We start from the raw sequence: 19,985 nt of genomic DNA, 5'->3' as shown, positions 1-19,985 counted from the left end.
CAAAGACTTAGAACAATACGTAGAAGAATTGGTTGTGGTAAGAAAGCTGAGCTTTCACCTCCCTCCCCCTCCCACTCTAGCTCACAAAGAGAAACAGAATGCAGAAAACAACTTCTGTCTGCTGATAAAAGGCTCTGGGATTTTTGCTTTTTTGTTGTTTTGTCTTTTGAGAAAATCTTGCTATGTTGCCACGGCTGGTCTGAAACTCAAAGGATTCTTTCACCTTGGCCTCCAGAGGAGCTGGGTCTTGAGTGAATTGAAAGCATTTACCACCATGCTTGCTCAAGATTATTTTTGAACATTGTAGCTAACACCATGCACTGGAAAGCTAATGGTAACTAGAAATCTTTCTTTAAACATCAGGAACAAGACAAGACCACCTGTTTTGGTCACTTTCACAACTTTATACTTGAAGTTCTAGCTAGATCAATTAGGCTAGACAAAGAAATGAAGACATCCAGCTTGGAAATGAATAAGGAAAACTATCCATCTTCACAGATGAAATCCTAAAGAATCGACAAAAACAAAACAAAAAGGTGTTTATCAGCTGTAGGAGTTCTTTGGTAGAGTTTTTGGGGTCGCTTATGTACACTATCATATCGTCAGCAAATAACGAAAGTTTAACTTCATCCTTTCCAATTCGAATCCCCGTGATCCCCTTATGTTGTCTTATTGCTATTGCTAGAACTTCAAGCACTATATTGAAGAGGTATGGAGAGAGTGGACAGCCTTGTCGCGTTCCTGATTTTAGTGGAAAGGCTTTGAGTTTCTCTCCATTCAGTTTGATGTTAGCTGTCGGCTTGGTGTATATTGCTTTTATTATATTTAGGTATGATCCTTGTATCCCCAGTCTCTCCAACACCTTTATCATAAATGGGTGTTGAATTTTGTCAAATGCTTTTTCAGCATCTAGTGAGATGATCATATGGTTTTTTTCTTTCAGTTTATTTATATGATGGATTACATTGATAGATTTGCGTATGTTGAACCAGCCCTGCATCTCTGGAATGAAGCCGACTTGATCATAATGGATAATTTTTCTAATGTGCTCTTGGATTCGGTTTGCCAGTATTTTATTGAGAATTTTCGCGTCGATGTTCATGAGTGAGATTGGCCTGTAATTCTCTTTCTTGGGGTGAGGGGAACACTCATCCATTGTTGGTGAAAATGCAAACTCGTGCAGCCACTGTGGAAATCAGTGTGGCGGTTTCTCAGGAAACTGGGAGTCAACCTCCCTCAGGACCCAGCAATACCACTCTTGGGAATATACCCTAAAGATTCCCTAACATACTACAAAAGCATTTGTTCAACTATGTTCATAGCTGCACTATTTGTAATAGCCAGAACATGGAAACAACCTAGGTGCCCCTCAATAGAAGAATGGTTAAAAAAGGTGTGGAACATATATACATTAGAGTTTTACTCGGCGGTTAAAAACAATGACATCTTGAATTTTGCATGCAAATGGATGGAAATAGAAAACGCTTTACTGAGTGAGGTAAGCCAGACCCAAAAAGAGGAACACGGTATGTATTCACTCATAAGTGGATTCTAACCATAATTAAAGGTCTTTGAGCCTATTATTCGTGATCCTAGAGAAGCTAAATAAGAAGATGAACCTGATGAAGATTATTTAGCTATCCACCAAGAGGTAGGAAATAGACAAGAGTCCCAGGTAACCTCGGGTGCATGGGGGGGGTGGGAGGGTCGATGGAGGGGGAGAGGGCTAGAGAGAAGGGAGTAGGGGAGGAACGGGGAAAGCTTGGTGGCCGGGGATGAGGGGGGAGGGAGGTAGGATGAATATGGGATCAGAGAACAATATATTTCAACTAAGGGAGCCATTTTAGGGTTTACAGGAGACTTGATTATATATGGGATCCCAGGTCCAAGGAGAAATCCCCCAGATTGCTCTCTGGACAGAGAAGAGGGTGCCTGAATCAGCTGTGGCCCATGACCATACTGATGTATATTTTGCTTATCACCATAGATCCTTCGTCTGGCGAAGGACGGCTATGCAGTCGGAGGCCCACATTGGAGCAACGGATTGAGCCCCCCCGAGGTCCGGAGGGGGAGCGGAAGGAGGAGGAACATGAAAGACGAAATCAGTACTGCGAGGGATGCTATCACCCACTGATACAAGGGAACGGATCTGATGAGAATTTACCAGGGCCAGTCGGACTGGGACTGAACGAGGACGTGATCTAGCCAGATTCTCGGAATTTGGCCGGATTCTCTGACTGTGGCTGGCCCGGGGTCTTTCTGAAAAGCCATTGACTATGACACTGGGACCTGTTTCCTCTGCATATGCTGGATTTTGGGGATCCAGTCTGTTTGGACGCTTGCCTTCCTGGACCTGGAGGGAGGGGGAGGGAGCTGGAGCTTCCCACAGGGCAGGAAACCCTGACTGCCCTGGGGGATGGAGGGGAAGGAGGGGGGGAGTGGGGGGAGTGGGAGGGTGTTGGGAGGGGGGGCGGAAATGGAAACTTTTATAATTTAATAAAATTTACTAAAAAAAAAAACAAAACAAAAAATCTATTAGAGCTAACAAAGTTAGCAAAGTTGTAGAAAATAAGATCAAAACACAAAAAAAGCAAGCCTCAAAGTCATATGTAGTTACCATATGACCAAGGAATTCTGCTACTAGGTATACATCCAAAAGTACTGAGAACAAGTACTTGGATCCTTGTTTGTGAAGCAGTGTTCATAATAGCCAATGATGGAAACAACTTAAGTGTCTATAGCATATTAATGGATTGGAAAATGTGAGGCATACATGATATACAATATATATGTATCATATATAGGATACATACACAATATGTACACATATATGATAATACAATGGAACACTACAAAAATGAAGTTCTCATATGTACAACATGGATGAGCCTCAAAAATATTTAATGGAATAAGCCAGATTTTATAAAAAATGATAAATACTGCACTATTCCAGAAATACATAATATCTATAATAGACAAAAGTCACAGGAAAGTTAAAGAAGTTTGAAGTTACTAAGTATTAGGGTGCAGTAAGGAAAATATAGGAGATAGTGCTGAATTAGTTCCAAGCTTCTATTTAAGCTAATGAAAGAGATCGAAAACAAACAATAGGGCTGTTTTCACATCACTGAGAATGCAGCTAATATCACTGAACTGTAACACTCAACTTAAAATGCTAAATTCTGTTATACAACTTTCATCACAATTAAAAATAAGCAGGAGTACTGCTAGATACTACCAACAAACAATGGAAACTAAGAGATCAATTTTAGTTACAAAAGCATGACAATGAATGAATAAATGGACGAGATACTTGGGGATAAATTTGAGATTCTATGCAACTCCTATCAAAATTCCAATGGCTTCCCCACCTTCAGCTGATCTTAAAATCAATATGGCAGCACAAGATGCTTTAATATACAAAAAGAACATTGAAATGAAAATAATTGTAAGACTCAGATTTTCTGATTTCAAATTTTGTTACACAGTTGTAATAATCAAGACAATTTGGTATTGACATGAAGACAGGCACAAAGCCCATTGGACAAAATGAAATGTACCCAACCACCACCCCTCCCACACACACTTATACCTATGGCCAGGTGATTTTCAGCAAAGGTGCCACTACGAGTCAGTGGAAGAACTGCTCAACAAAAGGTACTAGGACAACTGGATAGTTACATGTAAAAGAACAAAAATAAGAGCCAGATATGGTGGCTCATGTAACCCCAGCATGTAGGATGTGGAAGCAGGGAGATCAGACGTTTGAAGTCATCCTTAGTCAAAGCTGAGTTGGAAGGCAACCTGAACTATTTGAGACCCAATCGAAAAGAAAAGAAAAGAAAAGAAAAGAAAAGAAAAGAAAAGAAAAGAAAAACATGGCTGGGGATTTTGCACTGGGAGTAAAGTGTCTGGCCTTGGAAGCATAAGGACAGTCCTATTTCAGATCTTCAACACCCACATAAAGCCAAGCATAGTTGTACAACTGATTAACATTAGTACATACAAACATGTACATGGGGGATAAGGCTATCCCTGAAGCTTGCTGGCTGGCCAGTCTAGTCAACTGAGGAACACCAAGTTCAGGAAGAGACGATGCATGGTGGTGCATACTTTTAATCATAGCACTAGGGAGGCAGTGCCTGACAGATCTCTGTAATTTCCAAGGCAACCTGGTCTACATAGTGAGTTCTAGGGCTGCACAGTGAGATCCTGTCTTAAAAACAGGGATTAGAGGGACAGCTCAGTAGTTAAGAATACTAGCAGCGCTTCTAGAAGTTCAGGGTTGGATTCCCAACAACCACATGATGACTCACAACCATCTAGATTTCCCATTCCAGGGGATCCAATGCCCCCTTTTGGCCTCTGTGCAGATTGCATGCATGTGGTGCAGAGACATGTACATTAAATTAATTAACTAATTCATTAAAAATGAAAATAAGTTTGATCTCTATATTACACTATAGGAAAATTATACAAATATTAACTCAAAATAGATCAAGGACCCAATAAGTATAAAAGCTAAAATTATACTAGTATTCTATTAAATACATATAAACACATCTAAACTTTCATGTTCTTGAATTTCAGTGGTTTTTAAAAATGTGATTATTAAAGGAAAAGTAAATAATATGTCATCAAAATTAAAATTTTTGTGCATCAAAGACATCAATAAGAATGTGACAATATCTTCTGGGATCATGGGGACCATGGGAGAGGGGAGAAGGGGAGGGGAGAGGAAAGGGGGAGCAGAGAAAATGTATAGCTCAATAAAATCAATAAAAAATTTTAAAACACAAAAAAAGAATATAAAAAAGCTACCTACAGAATGAGAGAAAATACTTGCAAACCACATACCTGATGAGAAACTTATACTCAAATTCAACAACAACAACAACGACAAAAGAATAGATTTAGAAATGGGCTTTTATAGGCAGATCTCTGTAAGTTCCAGGGCAGCCTGAGCTACACAGTGATCTTACAGTGATCTTATCTTTAAAAAGAGCGGAACAGACAATTCCCTAAATAAAATACACAAGTGGCTGGACAGAAGGCTTAGTAGTTAAGAACACTTGCCGTGCAATTATAAGGACCAGAGTTCAGTTTCCTACCACCATGTACCAAACAGACATCCCTGTAAAAGTCTGGAACACTCCAACTCTAGAGAGACAGAAACGGGAGGATCACTGAGGCTTGCTGGCTTCCAGCCTAGGTAAGACACAGCACCCAAGTTCAGGAAGGGCTCCTGCCTTAAAGAAATAGAAAATAATTAAGGAGGGTGCTTAATACCTTCTCCAGGCTTCTGTGTATCTATAGGCATGAACAATGCACACATTTATATGCATACATCCCCCCCACAAATGTAAATAAATCAACATAAATCTTTGAAAAAGAAGACAGTATACAAATGGTCAAAATGTTCTTAAAAAGTTGTTCAACATAACCAATCATAGGTGAGTGTAAATGAAAACAACAACGAAGGACTACTTTACATCCACTGGGATGGCTGCAGTATTTAAAACGGGTATTTAAATAAAGTAAAGATGTGGAAAAACGGGAGCCTGCCTACATTGCTGGTGGGAATATAGAGCGGTGCTGCTGCTATGGAAACCAGTTAGGCAGTTCCTCCGAAAAGTTAAACATAGAATTTCCATGTGATATTCTTTCCACTGCTAGGTACATACCCTACAGAACTGAAAACAAGACCTCTAGTGCTTACACATGACTGTTCACAGCAACACTGTTCACAATAGCCAGCAGGAAGAGATGACCAGACATTCATCCACTAAAAGTCCATAAGCAAAACACGGCAGATGCAAGCAATAGAACAAAATGTCATTCAGGAATGATAAAGAATGAAACACTGATACATGGTACAATGTGAACAAACCTCCCCAAATTTTCTTAAGCGAACGAAACCAAAGTTAAAAGCCACATGCCATACATTTTCCCATATATCAAATATCGAGAGTATCTACACCCATGAACACAAAAACCAAATGCAAACGCCAGGACAAGGGTTGAAATGGAGAGCTTGCACTTAATAAATATGGAGTTTTCTTTTAGGGATATAAAATACTTTGAAACTTGAAAGGCTGTGAATGTATTACATGCCACTGAAATGTGCATTTGAAAATGACTGATTTATGTAATGTGAATTGTATACCAGTTCTACCAAGAATCAACTTCTATGGAACTTAGGAAATTCAACTATTTAAGCATCAGTTCCCCCCACAGAAAAGACAATTCTTTCTAACGTAGGAGGTAAAGCAGCTAAATAATACATGGGTGAGAGACTTTAAACAAGAGGTATTGTTGTCTTATTAATGTATTTATTTCAACTTGACTTACACAAGAAAGATATTCAATTTTTTTCTTGAGTGTTATTCTTCACAGTGTGAGAATGCCTGCCCTCCGTTTAAACCAAAGGCTCCGCTCATCGTTCTCAAGAAGAGACAGCATTGTGCATTGTTCATCTTCGGGAGGAACCACAGCTATTCCAAGCCACAGATTGGACAAGCATGAATAGTGTGGGTATGTTTCTGTATGCCTGATTCCTGAACATTCTACTCCTCTGCTTGACATTAATATATGAAAGAGGTAACTACACAAAACTTGCGATGTCACCATTTAAAGAATTTACCCAAATCCAAATGAAAGGAAAAGTAATTTTCAGTGGAAATCCCCTACCTTATTAACATGACTTCCTTAGACTCCAAGAAACAGATAGAAACTGAGATTGTTGGTTGACTGAGGCCACTATTCTACTGCTTAACAACAGAAATAAGCAAATTCCTCTGTAAAGGTCAGACGATAACGGTTTTGAGCTTCACGGGTCATATACTGCAACTAACTACTCAGCTCTTTAAATGTATCGCAAAAGCATCCACAGAAATAGCACACATGGATGAGTAAGGCTGTGTTCCAAGAAAACCTTATTTATTTATGAAATAGATTGTAGGCTTGATTTTGCTCAAAAGTGGTAGTTCACAAGCCCCAGATCAACACCCTCTGGACAAACTTGTTCACCCATCCTAATATGGTGGCATTAAACGTAAAGGAAATGACTAGAGCCTGTGGCTCGAGTATCTACTGTTTAAACCAGGTTGGTTTCAAACTCAAAGAAAGCTACTTGTCTCTGCTTCCCATGTGCTGGGATTGAAAGCATGCCCCACCACCACTTAGCTTGAAATCACTCATTTGAAGGAGATATACAAAGAATGTTCTTGTCTTTGAATTAATTATGTTATGATTTGCATAAAAGGCAACTTAAAGCCGGGCGGTGGTGGCGCACGCCTTTAATCCCAGCACTCGGGAGGCAGAGGCGTGTGGATCTCTGAGTTCGAGGCCAGCCTGGTCTACAAGAGCTAGTTCCAGGACAGGCACCAAAGCTACAGAGAAATCCTGTCTTGAAAAACCAAAAAGAAAAAAAAACCAAAACAAACAAACAAACAAAAAAACAAAAAAGGCAACTTAAAACTCAACCTATAAGTGCTCAATAAAGAATAATATTGATTGAAATGAGAAAACTGAATGAAGCATATAGAAGAGAGGTAGTACAAAAAACTGGACTTGGTCCCTAACAAGGGATCCAACATAATCCTGATGATTTGAATGTGGTTAATTGGAAAAGTAGCCTGGGGAATAAATCCTCAATGGAAATGATGCTTTAGAAACTGAGTCAGGACCAGGCATGTTGGTACAGGCCTTAAAACAAGAAGTCAGATCTGCCTGCAAAATAACACACCACTAATTATTCTTTTTGTTGGCAAACAATAGAAATATGGTTAGTTTTTCCTATCAACAGATTAGTAGGAGGGCGTGGTGGCTGCGGTGGTTTAGAAGAAAGTGGCCCCCAAAGGGAGTGGCACTGTTAGGAAGTGTAGCTTTGTTGGAGTAGGTGTAGTCTTGTTGGAGGAAGTGTGGGGCAGGCTTTGGGGTCTCTTTTTTCAAGATTCACTCAGCTGGACAGTCAGGCAACTTCCTCAGCTCCTCTAGCATCATGTCTGTCTGCATGTCACCATGTTCCCCACCATGATGATAATGGGATAAACCGCTGAAACTGTAAGCTAGTCATCCCAATTAAATGCTTTCCTTAGAAGTGTTGTCTTGGTTATGGTGTTTCTTCACAGTAATAAAATCCCTAACTAAGACAGGGTTTCATGTCTGTAATTCTTATACAACAGTAACTAGAGTAGAAAGAATGTCACAAGTTCAAGGCCATTCTGTACTACATAGTGAGTTCCAGTACATCACGTCGTCTCAAAAACACAAGTAAATAATAAAGATGAGCGGATTATGAAATACAAAACATAACTACAAAGAAGTAAGAGCTTAATGAAAATCTTACAGTATTTCAGATACATGGCAATGTGTATACATAAAAATAAATAGAAACTATCAAGAAAGCACAAGCTGTTCATTTTTTAATTGGACACCATTTATCTGAATAAACTAAAAAATAGAGAGTCTTCAGAGTGTGAGATAGCACAGCATGTAAAAGCATTTACCACCGAACCTGAGTTTAATCCCCAGAACCCATGTGGTGGAAAGAGAAAACCCACTGCTGAAAACTGACCTCTGACGTCCACATGTATACCATGTTGTACCACACTACAATCAAGCAAGCAAGCAAGCCAAGTATAGTCTCCTGTCTAGGTGGTGAAGTCTAGAGCAGAGTACACTAATTGGTTATTCAATACTAAATGATTAGCCCTGAAAACCAACATACAATAAACATTATACAGACTTAACAGGTTGTATTTATGTATGCATGCATGCACACACATGTATGTATGTAAAAACAATTAATGAAAAAAGGGACCAGAAATTTGAAAGAAAAGGAGGAGGGGTATATGGGAGGGCTTGAAGGGAGGAATGAGAAAGTGGAATATGATGTAATTATAATCTCAAAAAGAAACAGTTTTTAAAAAACCAAATATAGTCTTTGGATTGAAATAGTCTATCATACTATGTTCAGAAAAGACAAGGCATACTTGACCTCTGAACCTCATCAGTATACAGATCTAAAGTGACTTTTTTCATATTTGCTTGGATATACAATAAATTATTTAATTATATGGAACATTATCATAATGTTTATTTTTAATAATTATATATATATATACCTAACAATAGCTGATCTATGCTTAAGAAACAGGCCTACTGTATAAAAAATAATATAGAAGCAATGCACATTTTTTTTTATTAATTAATTTATTTGTTTATAAAAATTTCCACTTCCTCCCCTCCTCCCCATACCCTCCCATTCTCCCCACTCCCTCTCCTCCTTCCTCTCCAGTCCTAAGAGCAGTCAGGGTTTCCTGCCCTGTGGGAAGTTCAAGTTCCTCCCCTATCCCTCCAGGTCTAGGAAGGTGAGCATCCAAACAGACTAGGATCCCAGAAAGCCAGTCCATGCAGACAAAACAAGACCCGTGCCATTGACAATGGCTTCTCAGTCAGCCCCCATGTCAGTCACATTTAGAGACTCCGGTTTGATCACATGCTCGTTCAGTCCCAGTCCAGCTGGCCTTGGTGAGCTCTCATTCGGTCAGTCCCCTTGTATCCTAGGGTGAACGCATCCCACACGGTTCTGATTTCCTTTTTCATGGTCTCCCTCCTTCTGCTCCTCATTTGGACCTTGGGGGCTCAGTCCAGTGCTCCAATGTGGGTCTCTGTCTCTATCTCCATCTATTGTCAGATGAAGGTTCCCTCTAGTCCTGCCTTTCTTGCTCACGTTCTCCCTCCTTCTGCTTCACATTTGGACCTAGGGAGTTAAGTCCAGTGTTCCAATGTGTGTCTCTATCTCTATTTTAAGCATCTCACTAAAATGTTAGGTTTGCAAAGATATTAGCACAATTATTTTTCACATACTGAACTCAATACGGAGGATCACATTTATTTTACCTGTAACACGAACTCTATAGTAATCTGTTCACTTGATTCTAAAGCATAAATCCTATGAGGCGCATCAGATTCTCTATTTTTATATAATGGAGCCTAGATTTGAAGGTCTGATTTTAGCTGGGAAAAGGATATACTCTAACAAGTCAAGCGACTAAACAGCTGCCGATGCTAAAAAGAGTTTCATATTATTCTGAGTTAGGCACTAATTTATGCTTTAAATTTTCCATCCTGTGATAATCTTTTTAGATGCATGAAAGGGAAAAGCAACAATACTTTGAATGCTGATCTGAGTTTCTCATTTAGTGAAGAGCAGGAAAAGATGAATTTTAGATCCTAGTCCAGGCTGACTGGTTTGAACCTGGAATCCCTCATCTTCCTACCTCTATCTCCCAAGTGCTGGGACGGACCTCACAGGTATGTGTCACCATGCCTGATTTATGCTATACTGTGAAATGAATCTAGGTGTTCCTGTACGCCAGGTAAGATTCTATTAAATGAGCTACACCTCCAACTGAAGTATTTTGCTTTTATCTTTCCATTTACTTGTTTGTTAGAATAGTGTCTTTATATATACTTGGTTTTGATACTACATAGTACCAGCAAGATGGGCCTAAAGGAAAGTGGATGGGAGTGGGCATCCTCTGTTCTTGAGAAACCCATTTTGAATGTGAACTCTAATTCCTAGTAACTATATGTACAGCATTTTTATTTACAAGGGGCAATATATCATAGTTTTCTTGCCCTTGTGGTCTATATGAATTAGTTTAAAAACTATCTATTTTTAGTTTTCTGCAAATGAGATTGCGTCTTGCTAGGTGTGATGGTGCATACTTTGTAACTTCAGTGAAGGTAGAGGCAGAAGGATAAGGAGTTCCAAGTCATTCTCACTTCAATAGGAAGTGTGACGACAGTTTACACTACATGAGACCTAATCTCAAACCACCACTCCCCACCGTGAAAAAAAAAATCAAAAGACAAAGGAAAGAGTAAAGGTCAATGAATAATAAAGACTAGCAGAAAATATCTAAACCACACCCACACTCCCCCACACATTTAATATATTAGAAAAGCAAATAACACATACGCATGTATATGCATGCTAGACCTGTCTGTATCTCCCAGTTCCCTATGCTCCAAAACCCACCATTAGGACTGAGTACAGACGGAGCTCACTTCATAGAGTACTTGTCCCATACTCACAAGAGCCCTGGGTTAAATCCCCAACACCATACAACTGGGCTGCAGGGGCACACAACTGTTAATCCTAGCACTCTAGTAGTAGAGGCAAGAGATTAGAAGTTCAGTGTCATCCGCTGCAGACTACACAGTGACTTGGAGGACAGCCTGAATGGTTGAGGCCATGTCTCAAAAAATAATAAAAAAGTAAAGCCCACAAATAAGAACTGAAGCATCTATATACAATGCTGGACAAAATAGTGTCATCGCAGAAAGGTATTACGTTCACAAGAGTCAAATTTAACTTGGAAACTAACACCCCATTTTTCACAAGTAATACCCCAGCTCCACCCCCCGCCAGGAATTCTGCTTCTTGAAGCTTTAGAAATGTATTAGAACTCAAGGAAACTCATTAAAAGAAGAGCATTTCATTAGGGAACTTCCATTTGTTTAATTTCAAACTACAGTAATACTTCTTAACGAGGTATTCAAGGTACTAAATTTATTTTTGATTGCATTTATTTTAAATTCTTAATCATCCTTAATTAAGAGCCAGTAGCATTCAATTTTTGAGGATTAGTTACTGACAAAGAGCTACAGATTATTTTTCAACATAAAAATAATTCAAACATCCAAATTCAAGAATTGGAAAGTCACTGTATCAAAATAGATCTGTGATATAAAACACAAAACCATACTGTCATGGATCTAAAGTCAAAAGATAGCAAGTACTTATAAGAAAAAGTCAGTAGGAAAATTTTCATTATTTATAGATTAAATATTACTATTGATGGATGATAGATTCAAATGATTAAATGTTTTGAGTCCAATAGTTGAATTCATTTCAGACCCAAACTGTATCACCAAAAAAAAAAAATCACAAAATATTAAAGCCTTGATCTTAAAATTAAAACAAAATAACATGAGGCCAAATACCACTACTTTGACCGATACATTCAAATAGAAAAATATTTAACTACATGTTTAAAATTGTTGCAATTTCAATACTTGCCATCTTAAATTAAGCCTCCGAGCAAGACGCATTCAGTAAGTAACAGCTAGGAAACTTCAAATGACTTTATGAATAATTTATGGTTGCTGTAGTAAGAAACCTATAATAAGATTGATTTTGAGAGTGACCAACTAGAGCCAGTACGCATAATCATATACTATTATCCCAAATCCCAGTGCACAGCCAAACATCTACCAACTCACTACCTTTCAAAACCCAGATGGGGACCCATTCGTAATCAACTGGGTCTCCATGAAAATCACACAAGACTCCTCCTTGCTCCTGAGTAGTTAATTGTAAATTTAATATGTCACTATCTTCCTTCTTTCCATCCAACCTTTTTCTTCCCATTATATAACTTTTCACGAATAGACTGGCTTTAAAAAATAGCATGTGGCTGGAAAAATAAACGCTAATGATCACTTACCATGGTGATGCTTATCCCCAAAGTTGCCTTTTTCTCTGGGTTAACATATCAATTCTATTTCATTAAGAGGCATTACTGAACCAGACAATTTTAATTACATGCCCACGTGTAAAGAATATTGCGTTAGTTTCAAAACAGTTTTAATAATACATATTTTTCCTTGTAAAAATCATGTACTTGCCTTGTGTCTGCATTTAAGCACAACTCCATAGGCTCCTATAATTAAAGAGAAGAAAGCAATCAGAGACATGCAAACTATAGTTCTATATTTATATTGCTTATGAGCATATGTTAGAAAAACAACACCTATGACAATATTCTAGAGTGACAAAATCATGAGACATACAAATAGAGTATGGATCTGTTAGTTATGTATTTTTATAAACCAAGAGTATAGACAAGTCATTGCTTTCAATAAGTATCTTGAAATGCTTCTTTTTTTAAAAAAATCTTCACAAACCTTGTCTCAAAAAAAATAAATATTCACTACACACATTTGTTATTTTAGGCAAGAAGGGGCCAAATAAATAAATAAAATAAACAAATAGATCATAGGACTGTGAGGCTGTGTGAACTGGGCATAGTGGTGCACATTGTAGGCACAGAACTTGGAAGTCTGAGGCAAGATGGCTGCCATCAGCCTGAGGCTATCATGGACTATACAGCCAAGACAGTCAGGGATACACAACAAGTCAACATCTCAAATAAAAATCAACTCAGTAGGTTCTAGGGAACTTAAAACTAAAGGTAAGGTCAAACGCAGAGCTTACCCATATAAATTTTGTCCTAGGAATCATGTAATACATCTTCTGGAATACTGTAATATATTTCCTAACGGGCAGAATATTATATGTTGGGGCTAGGGGTGAGGTTCAGTGGTAGAGTGCTTGCCTTCCATGCATGAGGTCCTGGGTCCTATGTTCAGTATCACACATACACACATGCCCCACAAAATGACCAGAGTCAGTAATCCCATTAAATAGTAAGAGTTTCTACCCTTCTAAGTCAGCTTAGGAACATAGGCCCCGAGAACTCCCACTTTCTTTGGTTTACTCTGACATGATCTCTTCCTAGCTCCTGAGTTAGCCATCCTATTACGTAGGCAGTAAACTCACCTGACTAGAGGCAAAACAAAGAAGCAGTATCTTGGCAGGAAAGTACCCAGAAAACTAAGGTTAAAGTTACAATATGAAAAATCTAATTAAAAGAATCAAGACAGTGCGGGGAGAAGGGGGGGGGTGCTGCACACCTTTAATCCTAGCACTCAGGAGGCAGAGATAGGCAGATCTCTGTGAGTTCAAAGCCAGCTTGGTCTACAGAGTGAGTTCTAGGATAGTCAGAGCTACAGACAGAGAAACCCTGCCTCAAAACAAACAAACAAACAAAAAGAATCAAGACATAACATATATGATGGAGCTCTGAAGAACCATGACAAACATGTTTGTTATCAAACAGGTAATTGCTGAATGCAACTACGAGAAGGGGTGGATTTGAGTGATATGAAACCGGGAAATATGTCTCTAAGAGTCCAGCACACCTTAACGTGGCTCCTTTATTTTGCTGAAGAGGCATGAATCTTAGAATCATAGTTAAGATGGAAGCAGCAATTAGAACCATCCAAAGGAACTCCACAGTTAGCAGGAAATAGGCACTCCACAGAAACTTTTCTATAAGGTGAAAATACATCATCTAGGCCACAGGAATGTGAATGCCAGACAGATGCACTTCCTACCCCAAGCCCAACTGAGTGAGTTTACTAAGAAAAAGTGGAGCAACAATGTCTGGCTTAAACAAATAGCCTTGCAATTTTGGCTAATCTGAACCAATACCTAAGAAGATTATCATTAACTGACACTTAGAAAGAGAAGGTTATAATAGGCAGTCAGACCCAAACTCTGGAACATTCACTTTGCTATACTCTACACGCCCTTCTCCCTTTATTGCATACATCTTTAGCTGCGATAGCTTTGAAAAATAAAATTTGGACAAGCAGTGTTGAAAACTTATTTTCTACATTCATTTACGTATACGGGAGTGCACACATGCCACGGTGCATGTGGAAGGAGAGGACAGCTCCTTTGACCTGTGGTTCTGGGACAGAACTCAGGTTCTCAGCATTGGCGGCAAGCATCTTTGCTGGCCTGAAAAGGCAAATTTTATAAAACAGGTCAACAATTAAGAGTGAATTTTCCTACACAGTATCAATGAAGAGAAGAAGAGGAGGTGGCTAGTGAAGGAAGAAGAACCAAATGGTGTGGTCTGAACTTTAGGCCTTGAATCAAGCACCTAATTAACAATCAGACTCTCATAGCTTCTCTTTATTTGTGAAGGATTTGGCAACATAATATTAAAATCTTGAAGAGCTCTGTAAAATTTTTAAATTTTTGAAATTCAAATTTTATTTTAAAAACCTAAAATACAAAATTTTGTAATATTTGCTTTTTATAAATGCTAAGAAACCACATTTTCACTGATAATGTATTAAAATAATTTTTATAAATTTCTGCAAATTTATTTCTAAGAGTCAAGATGGCTAAGCAAGAAAAATAGGGTAATTATCTTTTTCTAGAATTCTATTTTTGAAAAACTAATTATACTTTATCAAATCAATAGTGTCTTTGATCATAAACGCATCATGCTATGCACTACAATAAAGAAAAATTTATAGCATTAAACCTTAACATTCATGCTGATTTAAGATGTTATAAAGTACAACCAAACTGTGCACCTGAAAGCTTGCAAACATGGTCTGTTATTCTCAAATAAAGGGAAGTTATTTCTCTGTTTACCATATAGTGAATTAAAGTTAGCATATACAAATAAAATTTGTTACTTCATATAAGCTTAAATGATATACAATGTAAAAATAACAAAAATACATAGACTAAGGAAACAATACTAGTGAAAAGAATAAAATCAGGGCAGTTTTAAAATATCCCTGATTGCCAGGGATGATGGCTCATGCCTTTAATCCCAACACTCCAGAGACAGAGGCAGAACTCCGAGTTCATGACCAGCCTAGACTAAAGAGCAAGTTCCAGGACATCAAAAGCTACACAAAGAGACTTGGTCTCAAAAAAATCTATTAAACTTTAATGTTTTTTTAATGTTATTGGTTTTCACTTGGAATAAGAAGAGCAGTTTTATTTTTACTACTGTACACTTAGGTGCACATCTGAATTGATATGATAAATTAAGAGGATCTGAATGAAGTTTTTGGTGATGAATGAAATGATAAAATGTTCCAAAGTTCAAAGGTGAAATTCTAACTTACCTTCACCTACAACCCCAAGGATCTCAAATTTATTCATCACATTACCAATGTTAGGAATCTTCATGAAGACAAACTCCTTTTTTGATGTACGCCACCGAACATGGCACCAAAAAAATCGAACTTTTGAAAAAAATTATTCAGTAAGCAGAAAAACAAAGGTCCGAACGAAGAAGGCTTGACAAGGAACTTTCATACATTTATTCAATGGTGAAGTATTAAACGTGTCCCTGAAAGAACAAACACAATGAAACACTGTTAGCATTATGTTACAATACTCAACTTATTATAGCATTGTAAAACGTTTTCTAAACCATGTTAATGTTTCTTTCATATGCTGTAAAAAAAATTAGGGAGAAAGAACCTCAAATGAAATGAATCTCCTATAACTTAAAATTAATACCATGACCACAATTAAGGAGGACCAGTTAAGTTTTGAACATGGTACTTTACCTAATATCCTCAATCTAATAAAAACAACGTTGTACTCAACCACTCAGACTGTAGATGTTTTCTTTAACGGTGATAGGATAATTTTTTAAAGCCAGAGTCTCACTATGTAGCCCTGGCTGGAACTCAAGACATATGTGTGCCTCTGACAGCCGTGTCCTGGAGTGCTGAGACTAAAGTTGTGTGCCATCACACCTAGACGACAAGAAACATCTCATCTATATTCTAGAACTGAACAGGTAAGTATATAGTGACTAATGAGACATCTGTTTCTGTTTTGAATTATTTTTATTCTTTGGGATTTCATATATCACACACACACATACATAGACACACAGACACACACACACCTTGCTTCCCTCAACCCGAACCTCGAACTCCTCCTAGACACCTACCACCACTTCCCCTTCCTAACTTCGTACCTTCTTTTTTTTTTTTTTTTTGTAAAACATACAGAGTCCAGTTAGTGTAGTCAGGATGTGCATGGGTATAGGGCGCCATCCACTGGAGCATGGACAACCTACCCTGGGCCACATCCCTGAAGAACACTGACAGTGTCTGTTAACTGTCAATAGTCTCTCTGCTCAAGGTAGGGCCTTATGAGGCCTACCTTCCCCGTGCTGAACTGAGACTTTCGTTTCTTACCCTCACAAAAGAGAAATACAAATAACGGGCAAGAAAATGACATAAATGTTTATGTCCTTGCCTACATATATGCCCTACCTCTGTGCCATGGGGGCACTTCCAGGTAGTAGCACGGCAACAGCTCTGAGCACAGTGCATATTCTAGGGAAAGGACTTCAGGTTCTTTGAAGAAGTGACTAACAAGACTAAAGCAGAAAAAGTGCAGAGCCAGGACGTAAGGAAGAGCTCAAAGAACAACTGGGGCATATCAAGTGGACTCAGGAGCCAAGCTAAACTGACTCATACTGGCCATATGGGTAATATCTCAAAAGTAAAAAATAATGAAGATATTAATAAATTATAATCTGCAGACTAAAAGTAAAATGTGATTATAAATAAATGCAGGCAAAGCTTTTTATGAAGCTTTCTAACAAATAATAAAGTTAGTGATGGAATTACAAAATCTGCATTTGGCAATAGCTCTGCTAATAATGACTTTGGGCAAGTGTCATCAATATGTGCTAAAACTTACAGGTGAAAGTTACAGGAAAAGCGATATATCTTATCTCAAAGGATCCACCGATAAAGCACCTATTACTTGCAAAAAGACAAGGTGTAATTTTAATAGTGAAGAATCCTGCCAGACACAACCATAGATAAGCAATCAAAGTATATGGTCAATAATGGAAGAAATCAACATTATGTCTCCTGAGAGAACACATCATATCGTAACTTCTGTGGCAATTCTACCAGAAATGTAAAGCCAAAATCGAGCCAGACGGGGTGGTATATGACTGTCATTTCAGCACTTGGAATGCTGAGGCAGGAGGATCAGCAGTCCATACCTAGCCTCAGTCAAATTGTGAGTTCAAGGTCAAAACAAAACAGACAAAATTGGCATGCTTACACATTAGCCAGTACTGAGTGTGACAATACTGACGTTCTAGAAAACAATGCTCTAGTTTTTTATAGTTCTTTTATTTAAAAAAATAACTTTGCCCTGTTTCTTTTACAAATAATAACTAAGTTTAAAAATGTTATAAAAGTAAGAAAAATCTAAACTAAGAAATTTTTTGTTGTCTGTAGAATCTCAAACTTAAAAAATGTAAGAGTACCCTACGTACTATGCAGACAGGAAGTATTCTCTCAGACATGATGGTGGGAATGCAACTAGGACAAGACTTCCACAGAATTAGCATGTTCATAATGAAATGATTTTTAAATGTCCTTATCCTAATAAAAATGTGTGACCACACAGAACCTGCAACAGCTAGGCATAGTGAAACGCCCCTTTAATCCCAACACTCAGAAGGCAGAGGCAGAAGGGTTTCTGTGTGTTCAAGGCCAGTCAGGTCTACACAGTCAGATGTTATCACAAAAAGAAAGAAAGAAAGAAAAAAACCTGCAACAAATCATCTTAAATGTAAATTATCAGGCAGTTTTTGTTTTGTTTTAATTAAATCCATTGTGGCTGGAGAGATTGCTCAGTGGTTCAGAGAACTTTGTTCTTACAAAGGATCCAAGTTTGGTTCGCAGCACCTACATAGGCTGCCCACAAGTGCTTATAACTCCAGTTCCGAGGGATCCACCACCCTCTTCTGGTCTTCTGGGGTACTGTACTCATGTTCACAATTAAAACTAAAATTTTTAAAAATAAATATTAAGCTGGGCAGAGGTGGTGCATGCCTTTAATCCCAGCACTCAGGACGCAGATGCAGGCAGATCTCTGTGTTTGAGGCCATCCTGGTGTACAGAGCTAGTTCCAGGACAACTAGAGCTGTTACACTGAGAAATCCTGTCTTGAAAAACCAAAATAGATAGATAGATAGATAGACAGACAGACAGACAGACAGATAGAAAATAAATATTAAAAATATAACATTGAACTCTACCTATTCATACTTATTTTCTAAACATTATTAAAACAATGTGTTAGGTTCTAGGCTTTTCAGCAAAGTATGGGGTACATGTACACACATAAATTTATAAAATGTAGAGGATTCAAAAGAGAGAACTATAGATATTATCCATAAATATAAAAGAAATCAGAAATGGTGATGCACACCTATGACCCCAACATTCAGAAAGAAGGTAGTCACAGGAGGCAAGCCTGGACGACAAAATGACACCCTATGATAACAAACAAATAAGAGGGGCTGAGGACAGCTCAGATAGTAAAAAGAACTTTTGAATTTTGCAACTTGAGGTCAACTCCTGGGATTTCATGATGAGAGGAAAGAACCAACTACCAAGGGATGTCCTCTCCACACACATATACATACACAGAAATGATAAATAAAAAGTAAAATATGAAAAAGAGAGATAGGGAAATGGAAAGGGAAAGGAGGGAGGGAGGGGAGGGGAAAGGAAGGGAAAGGAAGGGGAAAGTTAGTTTACATTGCCCCCACATACATTCTCACCATCATGTCTAAGAAGGCGAGTCCTGTCTTCTTACCTACCCTACATGGGACCCTTACTTTTCACAAGTTTCAGATCTCACAGGCAGCAAAGGTAATTTCTTTGTTTATATTCATTTCTTCCTTCTAAAACAGTTATTGTTTGCAGAAGTAGGATAGGAAGGAAGGGGAAGGGGGGAAGGAAGGAAGGGGAAGGGGGGAAGGAAGGAAGGAAGGGGAAGGGGGGAAGGAAGGAAGGAGGGAGGGAAGGAAGGAAGGAAGGAAGGAAGGAAGGAAGGAAGGAAGGAAGGAAGGAAGGAAGGAAAAAAACATGACAGGATAGTAACTGGCAAACTGTTAGAAGTTCAGAAGCTAACAAGGGAGCGGAACATAGACTTCATACATAAATATCAATTATAGTTGTAAACATCTAAGTAAATCACATTTACAAGAACAGAAAGAAAAATTTAGGATTTCACATGACAAAAGATATTTAAGATCTCTAATGCAAATGCATAAAACCTTTTTCAAAGGCATTAAAGAAAACCTAAATAAATAAAAATTATTCAAATTTTAAGACTAACATGGTTCAATGCTACAAAAATGACAACTCATCTCATGTTAATCCATATAGTCAGTGCAATTCTCATCAAAGCAAGCTGATTTCAAAGTCTACATAGAAGAGCAGAGTTACAAGAAGAAGCAACTACCCCTTTTTATAAG

General features: G+C 38.1%; 1 protein-coding gene across 5 annotated transcripts in view; it reads right to left on the bottom strand.

Moving 5' to 3' along the window:
• Positions 1 to 19,985, bottom strand: part of Cdkl5 (cyclin dependent kinase like 5) — a 185,376-nt gene that overhangs the window by 103,771 nt on the left and 61,620 nt on the right. For all 5 annotated transcript variants that reach the window (XM_085684852.2, XM_085684849.2, XM_048440681.3 and 2 more), the window contains 2 exons: positions 15,796 to 16,022; positions 12,703 to 12,737 (listed from right to left, as the gene is read on the bottom strand). In XM_085684852.2, coding sequence (XP_085540978.1) covers positions 12,703 to 12,737; positions 15,796 to 15,859 — 99 coding nt within the window. In that variant the 5' untranslated portion in view covers positions 15,860 to 16,022. The remainder of the gene's footprint in view (positions 1 to 12,702; positions 12,738 to 15,795; positions 16,023 to 19,985) is intronic.

Source organism: Myodes glareolus, chromosome X (assembly GCF_982192425.1).
Source record: "Myodes glareolus chromosome X, mMyoGla1.1, whole genome shotgun sequence".
Lineage (NCBI taxonomy): Eukaryota > Metazoa > Chordata > Mammalia > Rodentia > Cricetidae > Myodes > Myodes glareolus.
Note: the sequence above shows the minus strand (reverse complement) of the source record. Positions and strands in the feature narration are given on the sequence as shown.